General features: G+C 45.0%; 1 protein-coding gene across 1 annotated transcript in view; it reads left to right on the forward strand.

Moving 5' to 3' along the window:
• Nucleotides 1–16,053, forward strand: part of LOC119454414 (MAM and LDL-receptor class A domain-containing protein 1-like) — an 85,977-nt gene that overhangs the window by 42,128 nt on the left and 27,796 nt on the right. Inside the window, exons 8-14 of the mRNA XM_049666837.1 lie at nt 3,256–3,349; nt 5,198–5,347; nt 6,418–6,556; nt 7,029–7,140; nt 8,312–8,399; nt 11,492–11,644; nt 11,958–12,103. Coding sequence (XP_049522794.1) covers nt 3,256–3,349; nt 5,198–5,347; nt 6,418–6,556; nt 7,029–7,140; nt 8,312–8,399; nt 11,492–11,644; nt 11,958–12,103 — 882 coding nt within the window. The remainder of the gene's footprint in view (nt 1–3,255; nt 3,350–5,197; nt 5,348–6,417; nt 6,557–7,028; nt 7,141–8,311; nt 8,400–11,491; nt 11,645–11,957; nt 12,104–16,053) is intronic.

A 16,053-nucleotide genomic window follows, 5' to 3' on the forward strand; every position in this document is an offset into this window, starting at 1 on the left:
AAAGTAATAAAATGAAGGGAAGCTCATCGCTATGTTATTAGTCTCCTGGTTTGTCGCATTCTGATAGGTGGAAAGTGACGCTTCTTAGGAGAAACGTTGGGCTCCAAGGCTTATTTGTTTTCTCGTTCTAGCGGCGCCTGACTTGGCAACTACTTTGTGCAATGAAGTGCAAATATTTTGTTCTCACAGTTAGCCTACCGTATCCCATGGTGGTGAAGCATACCGTACTTTATTCACAGAGGTGGTACATTACGCAGGTAAAACCGAGAATATAACAGCGTCGTGAACAGACGAAGTAAAGGAATTCAGCCGGTACTGAACCTGCGCCATGCCGTTTTCGAGACTGGTGCCCAAGCGATTACGCTGCCTGGAAGTACGCGTATAACTGCAGGCGTTAAGGATATCATGTTGCATCGTGTCTGCTCGCAGCAGTCTGACCCAAGGCTGTTCCGGACGGTTATGATCAATTTCAGCGTAGTAACCTTGGGTTGCAGGCTCGCGTAGCGATGCTGCGCATGAGAGCACGTGCGAGCTATGGTGCGGATTGGTTAGGTTACAATCAGTGCGCAGCGGCAATATTGCGAAAGAGATGAACAAAACGAAAAGGCGCACGTCCAGCGTCGATAAACAATTTTGTGGCAAGTTGTTGCGATCGATAAACGCTACAACATTTTAAGGCGAGGTGGAGCATCTTTGATAATAAAGAGAGAGCTACTGTGATAAACAAAGAGTTACTGTGATGTAAGTTTGCTCGGTTGTCGTTAAGTAAATTATTACAAAACAGTGTGTAGGATTCAAAATGGCACGTGTGAGATCCTTCCGTACAGGTCACCTCACATATTTTTAAACCAAAACAATAGACTAGACATTATACAGTGCAAAAAAAGAAAATATAAATAAACATCAAATTAAAGCTTAGAGAAATTAAAGTCGATGATAAAACAAATGATAGCGGGATAAATTATTGCTGATAAGGACAGATACACACAACAACACATGACATGATGGGACGTATAGAATAACATCCTGCCCTGTGGTTTCATGTGCCTTTGCCGTTTATTCTTTGTTTTACGCAGTACCATTTACGTCGAATATTGACCAAATAGCTTAAGATTAAGTTATTTTACATCCGATATTACGAATATTTATTATACGGAGAAATTTAGAAAAAAATACGCAAAATTCACACGCAGATGGCGGTCTAAACCAGTAAGCGTATTATTATAGTCTGTTTATGACAGCTCACCATATTCCCTGTATACTCACGTGGAAGAAGTGAACGCGACAAAAAGGAGCTGAAAGTTTTTAAAGAAAAAATGTCACAGTTTCCCCCTAAGGGCGAAGCAATTAATGCGATAGCAACACAGCAATGTCATACGAAGTAAGGTGAGCGGCTTTTGGTAGCAATATGAATTGTAGTAAACATGAGCTGATAAGTAAGCAGGTGTGCTGCGGCGTAAGTAGACCGACATGAAGAGAGACTCGATGACCACGAGAAGGCGCGTGTGAAACGGTGGTGTTGATGAGAAGCGCTGCCCGTGGGCAGCGCGTGCGAAGGGACACACCTGTAGCGCTGCACTGCCGATCCGGGCAGCATTGCATGTGTAGCGTGCGTTGGAAAATGTGGCCCGACTATTACTAACTGTGGTGTGAGCGCGCACAAACAAACATGAATAGATCACACTGAATGACTGCAGACAACGACTGTCAAAACGCTGGCAGCAAGCTGCGGCGGCGAAGGTACGTGCGGTCTATCGCTTCAACGGAAACTGAGCCAGCGCATAAAGGTCAGAGCCGTGTGGAGATAAGAGACGGTGCGAGCGAGTGACGAGCGCGGTTGTTGGCAGAGTAGAAGTGCGCCCCCCCCCCCCCCCCCCCCCCCGCTCTCTCCGGCGCTCGCTTCCCGCTTCCTTGCTTGCGCGTGGAGGATTGAGTGCGTTCGCTCTCCGTGACAGCGTGCGTCCCCGCACGCTTCCGCTCGGGCATACGGCACGCGGCGAAGATTTTATCTATACGGAACCTCACGGCGACGGCGACGACGACGGCCGACGGCAGAAATCCGGTGGAAGTGTCCATATAATTGCTATCGCAATAAAAAATTGAAAATGAAAACATAATTCGGAGAGAATCAAGTCGCTGCATCTAAGACTTTGACAGCGTGCTTCGGAATATTCGAGCGCGTCGAGTGTCTCAGAATGTAGGTCACAAATAAAAGACGCCAACTTGAATGGTTGAGACAACGATGCAGGAGTTGACCTGCTGCATGACATATCTTGGGCATTACGTGAGAAAATGCTTCGACAAGGCTTTCGAAATGGGACTCGTAGGTGCAGCCAGTAGGCTCGTTTTTCTCACAGTGGTGCAAGGTGACATGTCGGAACGATGGTGATACAAAACTGTGTCTGAGATGTGGTCGAAATTTAGGAATGCTCAGAACCGTGCGAAAGTATTCATGCAGCACAACAGCGATTGTTAATTGAACCACGACGGGTTAACTTGTTTTAACTCTGTCGTAGGTAGAAGTGCGCGAACAGGCACAGACTAGTTCTTGTACTTGGCACAGTTATCGACAAGCACGCACACTCAAAGCTATTTGTGGTTTGTTCGAACACAGTAGTGTTCTCCTTACTTTTCTAGAAGTAACTAACGTAGGTTCATGTGCACGTTTGTAGGTTATTTCTGTTTTCAAATGACAAGAGCTCAGATATTTTTTCTTCTATTTTAACATTCTTTAGTAGCATGACCTGCAGTGACTGGCCATACTGTGCGTGTGTGGGCTCTTTCTTTCCTCTTCCCTCCCCTCCTTCATATCTTCCATTTCTATGTTTCTATCTCCTCCTTTTTGAAGAGTAGACAGGCGTTGTGCCCCTTCCGGTGGCAGTTGCTTGCCTGATCCTCGCTTTTCCTTTCCTGTCAAGTGTATATGTTTTCAAATCAAATCAAATAATAATAACTTGATGATGAAGAACTAACTAGCCCAAAAATACGTCCTTACCAAATAATAATAATAATAATAATAATAATAATAATAATAATAATAATAATAATAATAATAATAATAATAATAATAATAATAATAATAATAATAATAATAACGCCACTCCAGCCTCGAGTATCTTGCTGTTGCAGTACTTTTCAGTTTATTTTTAGATGTGATTTAACTATGTCGCACTAACCTGAGAAATTAGTCCATGGCAATGCTTTGAAGTTTCTTTCTAATTTTTTTTTGTGGGTGTTTGTGTGTTTATCATGCAGCTTCACTTTCTGTGCTATTCGACTGTGGAATCGGGCAGCAGTTTCTTCTGCGCAATTGATGACGTAGAAGTCTATCCTTGCGGCGACAAAAAAGGCAAGCAATTACTGCAACGCACACTGTTTAGTCATTTGAATAAATTGCACGTGATTTTGTAATTTTCTTCCTCAACCTTGCTATGCCCAAGAATGCAACTTGGTTTAGCAGTTCGCAATTGGAGGAATTGCCCTCCTTAACTTTCAATCAAGCCATAATTAGCGAGGGATTGCAGCAATATTTTCAAAGTGATGTTCTTGGGTGTTTTTGTTGGATATTATTAAAATGTCTGTTACTTTGCTTTACACATACGGCAATTTTTAAATCTGCGTTTCTTCTATCGTAGGTAAACAGTTTTTCAAGTGATTGCCTTGGTACTTTCCCTGAATCCAATTATTCTTTATATCGAGGGCCGCTGCCTAATGTTTTTGCATTTTGCAGTACAACTATAAGTTGATTTGTTAGTCGACATTACCATCATTCGCGCGCTTAAGTTAGTAATCTACAGAAAAAACATGAACACGTTAAGGAATACTATCTGTGAGACATCGCTTGGGAAGGTGGTTGAAGTTTATTTATGCCAATGGAAATAGATATTTGAAAAAATGGCCCAAAAGCAAGGGCATTTCATACTTGTCAACATCTTTGCACTGGCTTTACTTAGCAACGTTAAAAAAAATTGTGGGGCCGCAACATTCATATGGGGACGGATTACCATCGAAGCTGTATAGGCTACATACCATGGGCTGCATACATTATGAAACCATACATTTCTCTCATACGGCACCACACTACGCCGACACAAGCGCCGCCGCGGTCACCGCACCATGCATCTGCCGCAACCGCTGCTGCAGCCGCGCGTGACGTTATAACCACAGAAGCGCAGGCCACGTGCACAATCGGCTCCATTCCTTGTCCAGTCGAATCGTCTCCATTCCTGTCCACGCGCCGTGATACGGACGTAATCCGCCCAGGGTAACCCCCCTGGGAACGCATGCGGGGGATGCATACGGGGGCTAGAGGTAAACAGTTTCGCTGTAAAACTAAACATAAACGTTTCACCACATATGCGGGTGGCATCGTCAGTATACCAGTGATTCAGATGAGCGAATACATCCTATTTATCTACGAAGCAGCTGTAAACATCCGGCAGGGGGCCACGGTTGGAACTGCAGGCCGACAGATCACGGCGGATAAATCATGATTCCACAAAGTTTCTCGGGCCCCATCACGCCAACGTTTCCACAATATTAAAATCAACCATGTGTCTTTTTGCCTACTTATATATATATATATATATATATATATATATATATTATATGCACTGCCAAACTTACTCTAAAGAATACACTGTTGTACTGCTTACTTCTTTAAAAATGCAGTTTTATGCACTGAAGCTAAAAAATGACTGGAATCCCAATGTAGCTCGTCGCACACTTTAAACAATTAAATTGTGGGGTTTTACGTCCCAACGCCACAATACGATTATGAGGCACACCGTATTGTGGGACACCGCATTAATTTAGACCACCTCGGATTCTTTAACGTGCTACCAATGCGCGGTACACGGGCGTTTTTACATTTCGCCCCCATGGAAATGCGGCCGCCGCGGCCGGGATTTGATCCCGCTACCTCGGCCTTAGCAGCGCAACGCCAAAGCCGCTAAGCCACCACGGCGGGCAAGTAATTAGTTAAAAAATTAATTAGTGATGTTTTTAATTATTTGATTATGCATATTGATTTCTCGTTCAAGTAATGTCCGTGTCTTCGAGTAATTCGGCTCGAGGGCTAGAATTGGGCTATCTGCCACAGGTGATTTTTAAAACTTGGGTATATTAATAATTATTATAAAAACAAGATATATACGCTTTCACACTGATCATCACTTCCTTTTGACTTTCTGCTTAGGGGAGAAGGTATCTTGCGGATTTGACGATGGCCACCTGTGCAAGTGGCAAACATCCAGTGAGGCGGGAGACGCCCCTTGGTTACTCAGCGATATCGAGAGCAGTCTTCCTCAGCTGCCACGTCAAGATCACACTCTTGGAACATCGCAAGGTTTGTAGAGTATTCAGATAAGAAGAAATTGTACGATATTGATACCACGGCAAGCGCGCGGTGTGTATTTGAAGTGCGACCATCGAGACTACGAGTTGCATTTGCTGTGTCAGCTACCTGGTTCGATTTCCATCATCGTGCAGCCGAATGGACATGAGGGCAAGGGCGAATCCAGGGTGGGCAGCGCGGGCGCGGGCTTACCCGAAAGCCCGCGCCCGGCCCGGCCCACGGGCCGGGCCGGGCCGGGTAGAGCAGTTTTTTCACGGGCCCGGGCCGGGCTCGGGTTTTTTGACGCGGGCCCAGGCCGGGCTCGCGCTTTCTGGTGGTGCGCATGTAACGTGCAGCGAGTTATTCTCGGGTGTCTCAACTCTGAAAAACATGTATTTTTCGGTCTCGGGCCGGTTTCGGGCCGGTTTCGAGCCGGGCTCGGGCCGGGCTCGGGCCTAAGGTAAAGGGGTGGCGGGCCGGCCGGGCGGGTAACGTACATTATTTCCGGGCCCGGGTCTCGCCATAAAAGTTTTGATCGGGCTCGGGCGGGCAGCCCAACGTAAAAACGGGCCGTGCAGTGTTCTACTCACTGCATGCTAAATTTTGTGCCTGCATGTCCTGGCCTCAGGGTGGGGTGAGCCTGCGTTGTCAGATGGGCTGGTCGCCGCCCCTCGTGCTCGTCATTATGCAATTGGAGTTCACAGCTCACTGTTATCAACGACACTGCACTACGCCAGGCGAGCGTCATCGATAGTCGCCAATATAAAAGATGACATGCCTTACGCACGTTATCGCTTGGCGTAGCCTATCCGTCCCTTACGACGACTGTATTCGCTGCACAGAGGGCAGTACGACTCGTGGTGGCCTGCGAAAAAAGCCACTGATTGCTGGGAAGCAGGAGTCTAATTCACAATGCTTTTGTTCGTAAGTGCTCTTCGCCATTGGCTTCGTTAATAATATGCCCAAGGATCAGGATTGGCTGGCATCTACGTAGCCACATACCGATCCTGCGCTTGTGACACGTGCACAGAGGTGGGAGTTGTACATCTATTAAAGCCAGCGTTATGCTCTCCTTTGCCCAGGGAAGTTCATCTATGTGGAAAATAAAGCGAAAGACAGCATCCTCAAGGCCATGCTACTGAGTCCCCCACTAGACCCGGACTGGGTCGGAGCAGCTTGTCTGTCCTTCTGGCACTTCGCGGTTCTGGAGCACCCAAGCAGGTGATCACCGGTAGCATAATACAATGCGATCACTTATGTCATTAAAATATCAGTGAATCTTGAGACGACGTAACACCCCGGAATTTATGTTAATCTTGATACGTGAGAGAGCTATTAATTAACCGAACCTAACCTTACCTTGTTTTTTTATTTTGAATGGCGAGAAGTCTCGACTTTCTTTGCTAATTGAGCAAAGGATGCCTTTACACACTGCTAAATGTTAGTCGGGTAATACACCAACTAACAACATAATGTAACTTTAATGCTAAATTTACTTGAGGTTGACTTGAGAAGGTGAGTTGTGAATAAGTATTTCTATCAAAATATTGATTTTTTATCTTTGCGAAGTTCTGTAAGGATGTCACTATTCTAAGACTCACTTAATGCGCACTGATGGAATAATCACTTGGGACTTCGACTATCATTTATACATTTAAGAACTTCATTACGTTTTAAATACTTTTTTTTTCAGCTGCAATCTGACAGTGTCATCAGCCAACGAAAGTGAATGGTGGTCGAGTTCTCATCAGTTGAAACGTTCTTGGAGCCAAGAAGTCATTCGGATTTGGCTACAAAAAGGCAAAGTGAGAAGTCAGCAGGTTTCCCCTTAAATTAAGAGAGTGCTTGCGTAATTTCGTGCTACGTCGCTTACTACGTGCCCGACCACGATGATTGCAGTGAACGTTGTTTCTCGATGGGGCTTCGAGCAGCTAAACTTGTAGTGACGCTTCTCATCCATTATGGTCCCGAATATACCATTCATTTTCCTCCCCTGGTGAAAAATGTTAGTTTTGTAAAAGCGTTGCACTTGGTGCAAGCTGTCCATCGAGAGAGAGAGAGAGGAGAGAAGAGATATGAGGCGAAAGACAGGGCAGTTATCGAACCCAGCATGACTCATCGTAACCATTCTTGCTATTGTGCGGTGGTCATGCCATGGGCCTAAAAATCATCACCTTCGGATGGGACTGCTTGCCTATGTGTGCCAGCAAAGTGGTCAACGTCGGTCGTTCGCATGCGTAAGCAGGGCAGTCACACAACACGGACTGCTTTCGGACTTCTATGCAGTCAGTGAAATGTGCGCAGCGTCGAGTAAAGGCGTCACCGAGGCGAATTTGGCACAGCGCGCCTGCTTAGCTTCATTTCTCATTGCTTTCTTGGGAACAATGTCCATATATCCACTGGAACGTAATCTCACAACCGAGTCGTTATGCTAGGCCACGAAACTGGGACATGTTTGGAGCCGAAATGTAACCCTGGCCTCTTGTCATGCGACCCTTAGTGGCTTGCAAAGCTTATTTCACGTCACAGAGCAGTGGCATGTCCAGCAAAAGACACACAACCCTCTGCATTACGTAATGCGGAGGTTGTGGGTTTGGTTCCCACGGGAGGCAAGTTATTTTTTCGTTCATTTTCATTTCCTTTTACCTTATCACTTCTATATTTCAATTAAAACAACAAATGATTTCCTCTACGCTTTCCGTGGCTTCATTAGCTGCTGGCTTCATAATGGGGATTCATGACATGTTCTTTAGCGTTTGCTGCTTTATTTGACAAATGCAACCTTACCCCCCTGTCTCCTGAAGGCAAGCAAGATAAATGCCGAATAACTTGTAGTAAAAAAAATAATAAAAAAAGTCCTTCGCGCGTAGTTAATCTAAGAGTTGGAAACGTGGCCTCATTGCACAATGGTGTGAAAGATCATGTTGTCAAAACGTGAGATGCAGATGGAATAACGTTTATTTTGTCCTTTTGAAGGGTCAAGTGTCCATCCAGGCCTCACTAGGAACTGCTTTGATCGCTTTGGACGATATCATTCTGTCCTACGGCCCGTGTCCTTCTGAACGTAAGTATGTGTGGTGAATATACTTGAAAACTGAACCAGCGGAAGAAAGAAAAAAAAATTAAAAAAACAACAACATAAAAAATGAAACATTGAAACACAGTCGTAACTCTTGCTTGAATGAAATGCTAAAATATAGAGGCATGTAATATGTAAAATACACATGTTTTAATGATCTCTCATCTTAGCACGGCTGCGCTCTCTGCGGCGTCTTTACAACTCGTAAAACGGCGTTGTTAAATGGCACAGCGAATTTCACTTTCAGCAAACGCATTTAGCAAGTGTTGACTTGCGGCCTTGTTGGTACAACATGTAAACTAGTGTTTAGCTCAAGTAGTCTTGAGACGAGAACAAGCTAACCAAAACTGTGTGTTCGTCTTGTCCAGAGATTTTTTGCGTCTTTTGTGATCCATCTAAAAAAAAAAAAACAAGTTACGTCTCAACATCGGGTGTCTGTGTTTTTTAGCGAGAATTAATTTCTCGCATGATTTTCACTTTGCCGGCATGGCTTGTTTATGCTTTGCCCCGTTTCTAATCATGGATTTTTTTTCTACTCACTGAATTGTGCTTTCAGCTATCAGTGCCAATATGTATAGATCTTTTTTTAAGCACTTGTGATGTATGTGTTTACGTAGGTAGCGTTCAAAAAATTCTTTTTGGTTTTGTAACCTTTTCTATCTTGTGTGTCGTATTCCTTTAGTAGGTATGATTCCTATAGATAGCTGGCTCTATAGTAGCATATCTTCGCTTCTTACGATGTCACATAATAAAAACGCTAAAAAATCATCGTCAGCTTAATAGCTGGCACTTTAAAGAGACATTAACGAGATAAAAAAATATTCTTCACTGATGTAGGCCCGTCTGACAACTGATACATCAGAGATACCGAAGTTGTATAAGCGAGTTCTCATAGGCTTCGGAAGTGCTGTAGAGGTCTGTTTGCTGGCTCACGGCCTCGCTCAAGCACAGTTACTGCTGTTTTCGAGCGCGGTCGTTCCTGTCTGTTCTTAGTGACGGCTGCCACGCAGGCTGCGTTGCAGCACTACGGCGTTAACTTTCACAAACGCAGCTGTACAAACTATTGGCTGACCTCCAACGTGTGGCGCCGGTATAACGCGACGTCAGAAACTACATTACGGATTACTGGTTAAAAAAAAGAAAGAAAAAAAGTGCGCATATAAGTGGCTGTTTATCCGAGTGAGATATAAACAAAGTAACATTTAGTTTATAATCATCGAGCATTATGTTTCAAGGCAAATTCGGTGCTCCGACACGCGTTGCGTTGCATTTACATTTGATATCGACCACGCCACCGCGTGCCGGCCTTCACTGTCACACAGAAAGCGTTGCAGAACTCCCATTAACAGCTTTGCTGTTAAGTTAGTCTACCAGTAAATAAATGTCGCTTCTACAACACCCAGAACGTCACTCTTACCGCGAGACGAGTCTTTGTGAGCCAGGAAAAATGCTAAGGTGAAAGACGGGTGGCGACGCCGCCTTGAAGTTACAGCACCAGCTGGCCGCGACATCACGGACTTTGACGGCGTCTGCTTTGGCCTAGTTAATTCTTTATTGGTAAAGATGGAACTACAATGGGGTTCTCAATAAGCCACAAAACTAACTTGGAATGTTTCGAGTACTTCTGCTTCATCTAAAGGGCCGAAATACGATAAAGTACTCTGAAATCCGTGATGTCACGCTCACGTAGCGGCGCTGAGGCCTCGGCACGAAATTCAAGAAATGATGTTCTAGTAAATAGCTTCTTTCGGCAAAATTAACGGAGATAGAGTTTCACAATACTACGGAATCCATCTAAACTTATTTAGTGTTGTACTTAAAAAGATAATTGCCATAATATTTTACGTTCCTTACTGAATTGTAAAGAACTGTATATAGAAAAATCAGAAGCACAACTTCGCGGTTATCTTAGGTTGATTTACCCAAAGTTGTGCTTCTGATTTTTCTACATACGCTGGGCCCATTGAAATATCCAGTTACTACTATATATATATATATACAAGCTGTTTTTACGACGGCCTTCAGTAATATTTAAAAATAGCCGTTTGGAAATAAAAGGACGGTTCCTTCGGAGACTTACCCTCAGTGGTGGTGACCACGGTGTGACGGGTGATACGTGGTAATTAGGCGCTAAGCTTTAAGCGTGCTCATTATAAGTGGAAAATTGAAGCGAGCTCTCTGTTCAAGCCATATCAACTTTTGGACCTACTGGGAGGCTGCAGTGAGTGCAAAGCCACGTCCCTTACTTCTAGCTTACAAAAAAAAAAAAAAAAAAAGACAAATTGGACAGACATACGTTACATCTCTGAATTTAGATTTCTTCTTCATCTTTCGGGGGTTTTACGTGCCAAAACCAGTTCTGATTATGATTATAATCCGGATTAATTTTGACCACCTGGGGTTCTTTAACGTGCACTACAACGCAAGCACACGGGCGTTTTTGCATTTAGCCTCCATCGAATCGAAAAGCCACCCCGGCGGGTGAATTTAGATTTCAGTCTTTGCAAACAGAAAGTACAGTTTTTTATGTTGGGATCGTTTTCCTGCTTGTGCTGTTTTTGTACAATAGCGAACTATCACCAGAAATTGAAACACGAACGGGAAATTTATATTAAAGCATGTCACGCATGGATGCTTGCGAGTGTGAAAAGGGATGAGTGACATATCAGTTGATAAAGGTACTGCTGCTCAGCCTCGGCTTCCGAGCCTGAAACACACAGATGTCATACACACACGCGGATGTGCAAACGGAAATATGATTTTTTGTTCATGTTAAATTCAATGCTTTTCAGTTGACGCCGAGAAGTTCTAAGTTATACATTCTCGCAGCGGAAAGGCTTGTGTCTAAAACATTACCGGTAAACAATTGCACCTTTCTTGCGAAGCCTTATGTTTCCTTCAATAAGGTTTCCACTTGGGCTTGTTGGTTTTTCCTTCTGAACGTGTAGCCTTGCGCTTAAAAACACACACAAAAGAAGGAGCACGGTTACACACACGGAGCGTAATGCTACACGTTCTTATGTTGACGTTGCAGTTGTCTTCAGTGCTTGTCTTACGTAGGTTTCCATTTCGCGTAGAGCGGGGCCTGAGCTGCGACTTCGAGCGTGGTCCTTGCACATGGACAAACTCTGTGAGCAAGCGGGGCAAGTCAGAGTGGTTCGTCCGTGGAGGGCAGCTACGCTCCACTCTTCCACGGCCGGCATATGACCACACGCTGGGAACTCCACAAGGTGTGTGTCGCAATCGGACAAGCTGTTCGTTATGCGCAAAGCATAGAGGAAACGTTACTAAGCGCAGAAAGCGTAGGCTTTCAGAGATCTTGAGAAGGGTTGTGCCTGGTATACCCAGAGATATGAATGAATCACAATGTTGCTGGACTTGACTCGATTTACTCTTAGCTTGCGTCATTCCAAAAGCTCGCATTGCGGATAGAGCAGCAATTTACAAAGTTACGCTTTCTGCGTTCCCCGATTTTACGTCGCGCCAGTCCAGCTGGATAATAGTTAATCTACTTTTTTGTTTTCTCATTACAATCAAACCTAGGGTCCTACGCGTTCCTGAGTGGTGCTCGTCCTTATTCGCCCCTGTCTGCCATACTGGTTAGCGAATACGTCAATCTTATGGCACCAGGTGTACAGTGCATGGATTTCTGGTTCATAGTACGAGATGTCGCTGGCACGAAGCTCAGGGTGAGTCTGGTACTTTATTCTTTGCGAACTTATCCCACTCTCTACCAAGTACTATGTCGTCTGTTAGAAAGCCCAGAGCTCTATAGTATTACCAAGCCCTAGATTCCAATGTGTACCAGCAGACGGGAGCAAGATGGAAACGGAAATTGTACGTGCTCATAACAGCGCATTCAGCCGCTTTATGATTAAAGATAACATGTGAATATTTATTGTTCAATGCAGCCTCGTAGCAAAAGAATCTGCAAGGTTACTTAGCCTACGCGAGATTCTCCAAATTTCTTCAAAAAGCTCCTTAATATAGCGAAACGTCTTATCTAATGTATAAGGACGCTTATAATTTTACTAGTTTCATAAAGATCGAGTTGAAGTCTCTGGTGCTTCTGGTGTCATTTACACATAGTGTTAAAATAAAGAGCCACACACTGTGTTAGAGAAAGTGTGATGGTGTGCTTGAGGCACTCTTTTCATTTCTGCTAATTTCTGACAGTGTAATGGCATGGATAAAAGTTATCGCTAAAGCCCACATACGTTTAAAAACGTTGTCTTTTCTCTCACCTTCTGCATTTCTTGGGGCTTACATTTCACAGGAAAGCTATTAAGGGGAGCTCCAAAGCCGTTTTCGCGCGGCGGCGTGATCGATATCGAGTGTTAATAAAATAACATCTACATTGTCACGCTTTGATGCGTATTTATGAATCATTACAAAGTGAACGTTGCCTTGCGTATATCTCATTGGAATAGATAACAACATATTTGCGTGGTTTTATTAACCAGTAATCCGTAATTTTTCTTTCTCACATCGCGTTATAGTGGCTTAACGTTGGAGCTCAGATAAAAGTTTGTACGGCGGCAGCGGTGAAAGCTGACGCCTTGGTGCTGCGACGCAGCTATACCAGGTGTTTCTACGGATACTTTAAGAAATATTAGACAGTTGCCGTTCTGAAGCAAAAGGACGGCCCCTTCGGAGCATGGAGCAAGAAATACTTCTTTCTCGGTGCTTCGGAGACATGCCGTCAGTGCTGACAACCACGGGGTGACAGGTTATACGTACTAATTAGTCGCTGATTCACAAAAATACATTAATAAATATTAAAATCTTTAGTTTAAGCAGGGTCTTCTTGATTGGGAAAGTGAAGCGAGCTCTCCGTGCAAGCCATATCTTTGGATCTGGAAAAATATGATTACCCGTGGAACTGTGATACGACAAATTTCGGCTGTCAGAGCTCGCAAAAACAGCCCCGCCCCTCAAGGCGCCGTCCTGCTCACGTCACCCTGCAGCGGGCAGCCAGCGCGCTGCGATAGCGAGGAGCATAGGGTGCCTCGATGCCCAGCGCCGCTTTCAGGGTGGAGACATCCACGCTTTTCGGTGCCATCTTGGTTCTTTCCAGTACGGAAGCGCTGGGTGCGTGGCGGCTGCAGATTAACCATCGGGCAGAAAGGGCGGCGGGCGTGCTAAGGGGGATACCGACACGATTTAAATTCAGATTTTTCTGCTTTACCATCTGATAAACAGTTTGCTTGCATAGCTCTTTTATAAGCTCTCAGCGAGGTTACCTGGTTAAAATGTGGTTGCCCTAATGCACGCTCGTACCTGCTACAGTCCTGCTAGCATAACACTCAGCTGCCTTTTCAGGAGTGTTAAGCCATCGCAGATAGATGCGGAGATGTGTGGACACAAATCGCTCAATAAGTTTTCCAATCACATCTTTGTGCTGATAACATGGGTTTTCTGGCAAGGTTACATTCTTTCCAATAATTTCCTTCAGTGCTTTCAATGGTGTTCTCAGAGAGCTCAGATCTTGAGCTTCAGCAAAAGACTTGAGAGCACTCTCACATTAAAAAACAAAGTGCAGAATTTGTCTGCTTGCATAAATAAAAAATTTCCGCCTTGGACATATTCATTTAGTTGAGTAAGGTGGTGTTCCTGTCCAGGTTATTCAGCCGCTAGCATGCACATGCACACAGAGCAGTGTTCCACAGTGCGGATAATCGGCTTTAACAAAGAGCCTGCCAAGTGGGCGAGCACATCTTCCTCAAGAGAAGAAACTTCGAGGGTGAAGTCGCTTCTCTCATGACTGTCTTCCGACTGAGGGATGCTTTGTGCTTGTTTGATTTCTGGTGAGAAAAAATTGACCAGGTAGGTACTGTCGTCGATCGCGTATCCAGGAAATGAGTTTACAAGTGCCCCAATACTTCTAGCTACAATAAAGGCCAATTCACAAACGTCTAGAATAAACCTACGCCGTTGCAACAAGTCAAACATGGCGATCACACCATACTGCAGCCTTTTAATCACTAGAAAAGGCACGCCAACATACACAAGCAACTTCTCTGTGAAAATGAAAAGGGACATTATTCTTAGCAAGATCATGATCCTCACTCGCATATCTTCGTTGTGTTCCGCCGCTACCCAGTCGTCACGTTTTACTTGCGCTGCCCATTTCCTCCTTCGTTCAACGTCGCGGCGGTAACAAAATACCCCAACGTCATGTTTCGTTAACAAGCACGAACATCACAAGGGACTACACAAAACACGAGCTCTCGCACCACAACGCCACAAAGAAAGCAAATGGAGCGCGCGTCCGTTTAGCTCGACAGTCGCCGCAGAAGAACCAACATGGAGCCGAAAAGCCAGACCGGCGGTGCCAGGCGGTTCAAAGGCTGTCCCCACCCTGAAAAGCGGCGCTGACATCGAGGCATCATAGAGGAGCACGGAGCCCACCGCGTTGACTGCCCGCGTCTGGGATATGTAAGCAGAAGGTCGCCTCGATGGGCGCGGCTATGCGCAGCGCTAACAATACAACCCCTGAAACTTCGTAAAGTAGCGACACTCTGCTTCTTCACCATTGTTCCTCCTCGTTTCTCCTCTCTTTCATGCTCCCTCCTCGACCGTGGCGCCGTCTACGATGCTTGAGCGTAGCAGACGACCTTTCGCAGAGTGAATGCACGCATAGCAAGGCGGTGCGCTTTAAGCGTTCACGTTGGCTTTCTTGCTCCGAGTAACTTTGTGTACTGCACAGAATTTCTATACGAAGCATTATACAAATTCAGGGACGGCAGCTTCTTTTTCCTGTTTTGATAACTATATATTTTTTAAAGTATCGAAACAAGCGCTAACGCCGTACCATGACGACTCCCAATGTATCGCGTACGCTACAATTGGGTACGCAACATTTGTCAAGTCCGTGTCGCAAGATCTTGTTGCGAACGGTTGTAAATAACACGTTTACAATCAAATGCCAACATCCTGGCCTCCAGCAAGCCCTCAGTTACCTGAATATTCTACGCCGTCCTTACCATGTGAGTTTGCAGAGTGTATCAGCTATGACGCTCAAAGGCTGTCAGAGGGCAAGAACGCACCAGCCTTAGTGCCCTACATAAAGTGCGTCTCAGAGACAAATTGGCTCTACGAACAATTAACTAGTTGAACGAACGAGCAAACGAACGTCTAAACCAGCATGTGAACGACTAAACGAACGAGCAAACGACTAAACGAATGACGACTAAACCAGCCAGTGAACGAGCGGCCGACCACACGTTTCCTTTGCGAGTACTTCACCGCCGCATCTTGACCTTCACGCACTCTAAAAAAGCTCGCGCGAATTTTCAAAGACTTATGATGCTATCGTTCGGCAACGAACGCACCCCTTAACTCGGTTTCGGGATAGCACGCACGCTTTTCATCGGTGCCATTGTATCGCAAATCCACCGGGCTACCGCCAATGAAGAACACGAACAAAAGAGGCAAACAAAGCTATTCGCTATAAGGGCTAGTAAGTAACCACAAAAGGCAGAAAGTTGCTTACATAAGATGAGTTTTCAAGCTCGAGCCCCAAATATTGTCAAAAGGACTATGCCGAATCTTGGAAGTTTCGTAATCACGTTTTCGCACGCAGCCTCACGTGCCCGCGAATTCAAGCCTGTTGGTGTACAAAGCAAATAAGCTTCTT

This window comes from Dermacentor silvarum, chromosome 1 (genome assembly GCF_013339745.2).
Source record: "Dermacentor silvarum isolate Dsil-2018 chromosome 1, BIME_Dsil_1.4, whole genome shotgun sequence".
NCBI lineage: Eukaryota > Metazoa > Arthropoda > Arachnida > Ixodida > Ixodidae > Dermacentor > Dermacentor silvarum.